Source organism: Carassius auratus, unplaced genomic scaffold (assembly GCF_003368295.1).
Source record: "Carassius auratus strain Wakin unplaced genomic scaffold, ASM336829v1 scaf_tig00011242, whole genome shotgun sequence".
In the NCBI taxonomy this organism is placed as follows: domain Eukaryota; kingdom Metazoa; phylum Chordata; class Actinopteri; order Cypriniformes; family Cyprinidae; genus Carassius; species Carassius auratus.
In genome coordinates, this window is record NW_020524184.1 from 557,225 (window position 1) to 560,843 (window position 3,619).

The window sequence follows — 3,619 nt, forward strand, 5'->3', positions numbered from 1 at the left end:
TTAGTTAGCCTATTATATCAAATGTAGGCTACATTTTAAAGACTCAAAAGTATTATTATTCAAAAGAATATTTTAGCAATGCTTGTCAAGAACACATTAGTTTACATATATTAATGCATATAGTATATTAGTAGGGTATTAAAAAGACAAAATATATAAAAAGTTCATCATACAGCAAAAGTTTGCTGCTGCACTTGTATGTGTTTATACTGCAATACCGATCTATTCCTTTGGTGACAGTAAAGGACTGAGATGGTAAACTTGATGACCACTTAATTGTTAAATGAATAATAGAACTGAATCAATGGAGTTCACTTAGCAAAACTGTAACGAGATATTAACATCTAAATAAAATAAGAAAAAAAGAGCACTCGATGAAGAGGATACTTACCTACAACAGGGGCGATTCTAGGATTTTTTCAACTGGGGGGCACAAGAGGGGCCACGATTAATACAGAGGGGCCAATCTTGTGTTGTATGAACTGTATATCCAAATCATTTCAAGAGTTCAGTAACCTTTAAAATCAGTAATAAACAGTGATACCCTATTATATTTTAATAGCAGTTATGCACTGCTCTAAATAAAAAAAAATCAAATACAATTTGTATTAACTTTTCACTTTACAAAAGTGAAAGAAAAACTGTAATAAATAAAATAATCCAATGTATGAATAGTGTACAACTCACAAATAATAATAATATTATTTATTTATAATAGCCTTATATAATATATATATATAATAGCCATATTTATATAAATGCAGAATAACATTAATAATTCATAGAAAAAAAATACACAATTCATTAATTAATATAACTAATATAATTTCATAATACGTTTTTGTTTATTATCCACATCCCATTCAATTTGCATAGCAGCAGTTGCAGTAAATTTGCATTGATGAATAAACAAAATCTACTTATGTCAAGGCTAATTAATCTTGAGCATATTGATTTAAAAATATCATATATCCATACTTTGTTAGAAAGCTACTTGTTCAAAAAGGTAGCTTTAGTTTAACATGTAAAATATGTGGATCCTATAAAACAGTTTAGAATAGCTTAATTAGTCCAGTGTTGTTGTGATAGAGTGGGACACTCTGAATGGGATAATACTGGTCTGGCAGTTTCCTTTGACAGGGCTCCGGTCAGAGAGAAGGGCACGGAGAAATTGTTCCAGCAAACTTTAATATTGTAGTTTGGGTACAATCATTGGTGTACAAATAGGTATATGTATGGGTGTCTGTGTGTGTGGTCTATAAAGGAAACAAAGAATAAAATAATAATCACAATGTACGAAAGTATAAAAAACATGTACAAAGGTATACAGTAATATCCAATGCAATAATAAACATGGAATCAGAATTCTGAAATATAATAATTTGGTCAAATAACCTGAAAAGAGTCATAAACAACTAATATAAAGGCATACGAAAGGTTAATGAGGCAACGTAGGAATACTAAATGGATTTGGTGGTCTTCGCTTCCCTCTAGTGGAAGGGGGCGCAACTGCACCCCATGCGCTCAGCACCTGAGGGGCGCATGGCCAGGGAGCGCTGAATTTCACTCTAGGTGCGTCTGACAGCGACACAGAGGCTAAACACGATTTAGCAGTGGGACTACAGGGCATAAGAACTGAAATATAGCACTCGAGAATACAGCTTAAGGCTGAGATAATGTAAAGGAAACAATCTCCAGTCTAACAAGGCTTATGACATGTTCACGTGATACCCATTAACTAAAGAAATACACACGAAAGTATCAAACCATACATATAATATACTTAACATGAAAACAGGTGAAAGTATACAACATCTAAACAAGTCAGATGGCAATATTTGCATCTTAGTGCAAGATGAAACTTACTTTCGATTAGGTTACGCACACGCGAGCCACCATCCCACAGAATGCGGAGTCGGGAATGAGGATGTGATGCGCTCGGAAAGGATATGACATCATTATAGTTTCAAAATAAAATGACAGGAAATAAAAGACTTTCCGACATAGCCGCCCCCAAATTTAGCAATAAATTTGAATCCCAAAGAAAGTCTACTTAGTTGGCGTCATCTTCATCCTCCCAGGCTGACAGCCGCACAAGGCGCACGACTGGCCGTAGGTAGGTCTGTCCCTTGATCTTAACTTCAGCTGCCCTGACTCGTCCATCCGAACCGGAACAGGTCTTCACCACTCTCCCAATGGGCCACTGAGCTCTGGGTAGCTGCGAATCAACCACCATCACCACCTGGCCAGCAACCAGATTGTCAGTGTCCTTGTGCCACTTCGACCGCTTCTGTAGGTCCGGGAGATGGCGACGGATAAAGTTGGACCAGAAATGGTCCGCCAGGATCTGGCTGTGGCGCCATCTTCTTCTGCTGAGAAGGTCACTAGATGCATAGACAGCTTGTGGGAGTGATGCATCGCGGCGTCCCATCAACAGTAGATTTGGTGTGACGGGATCCGGATCCGCAGCATCAGAGGAGAGGTACCCAAGCGGTTTAGCATTGAGTATTCCTTCCACTTCAATCAGCACAGTTTGCAGCACAGGTTCAGCGACGGTGTGGTCCTGAAGGATGACTTGGAGAGCTGACTTAATCGACTTGATCTCTCGTTCCCACGTTCCCCCAAAGTGTGGAGAGCCAGGAGGGTTGAAACGGAACTTGATTTGCTGTCTGGCCAGCTGTTCTTGAAGAGGAACTTCTAAAGCAGCAAAACTGGCTTGCAGCTCTGCAGCTCCACCTCGGAAGTTGGTTCCTCTGTCAGCCAGGATCTCAAATGGCTTTCCGCGGCGGGCGATGAAGCGGCGGAGGGACATCAGGAAAGCATCAGTGTCTATACTCTCCAGTAGGTCAAGATGTACACAGCTCGTCGTCATGCACTTGAAAATCAGACCCCACCGCTTTTCTGTACGCCGGCCCACCTTGACATTGTAGGGACCGAAACAATCGACTCCAGTCGACCAGAAAGGCGGCTTGTATAAGCGGAGTCTGGCAGGGGGTAAGCCTGCCATCTGAGGGACCACTGGAGTATCGCGCCATTTCTGACATTCAACACAGGCGTGCTGATGATGCTTGATGGACTCTCTTCCCCGGAGGATCCAACATCTTCTCCTCATCTCGGCGAAAACCCGCTCGGGACCTGGATGTAGCAGTTCACTATCATATTTCTTAATGAGCAGCTTCGTGACATAAGATTTGGGATCGAGGATGATAGGATGCATCGCATCTGGGTCAAGATCTTCTGCTCTGCGTAGTCTACCTCCCACTCTCACCAGGCCCACAGCTTCATCATACTCTGGAGCAAGCATGAGCAGGCGACTCAGTCTCGAGATGGACTTACCAGCAGCAAGAGCTTCCACTTCTTCAGGGAAGGACTCACTCTGGGCTTGTCTGAGGACATGTAGCTCTGCTGTTTGGACATCAGCTGCTGTCATGGTGGGGCTGCTCTGGTCATCAGCCGCCCCGTGAAGGCTCTCATGGGTAGCCTTGAGAAGACTGTCCCAGTTGTCTATATCAGACTGGAGTGTCGTGGTCGGAAAGCAAGTGGTGGCTCCACAGAACAATGTTTTCCGAAGTTCTTCCTCGTCAGCTTCTTGGGCTTCTATTAACGGAAGCACTGGCCA

General features: G+C 42.1%; 1 protein-coding gene across 1 annotated transcript; it reads right to left on the minus strand.

Moving 5' to 3' along the window:
- Positions 1 to 1,079: 1,079 nt before the first annotated feature.
- LOC113073009 (uncharacterized) lies at positions 1,080 to 2,958 on the minus strand. The gene is made up of 2 exons (XM_026245890.1): positions 1,867 to 2,958; positions 1,080 to 1,256 (listed from the first exon to the last, which is right to left on the minus strand). The coding sequence occupies exon 1, from the start codon at positions 2,870 to 2,872 to the stop codon at positions 2,054 to 2,056; it is 819 nt and encodes a 272-aa protein (XP_026101675.1). The 5' UTR covers positions 2,873 to 2,958; the 3' UTR covers positions 1,080 to 1,256; positions 1,867 to 2,053.
- Between the last annotated feature and the right edge of the window lie 661 nt (positions 2,959 to 3,619).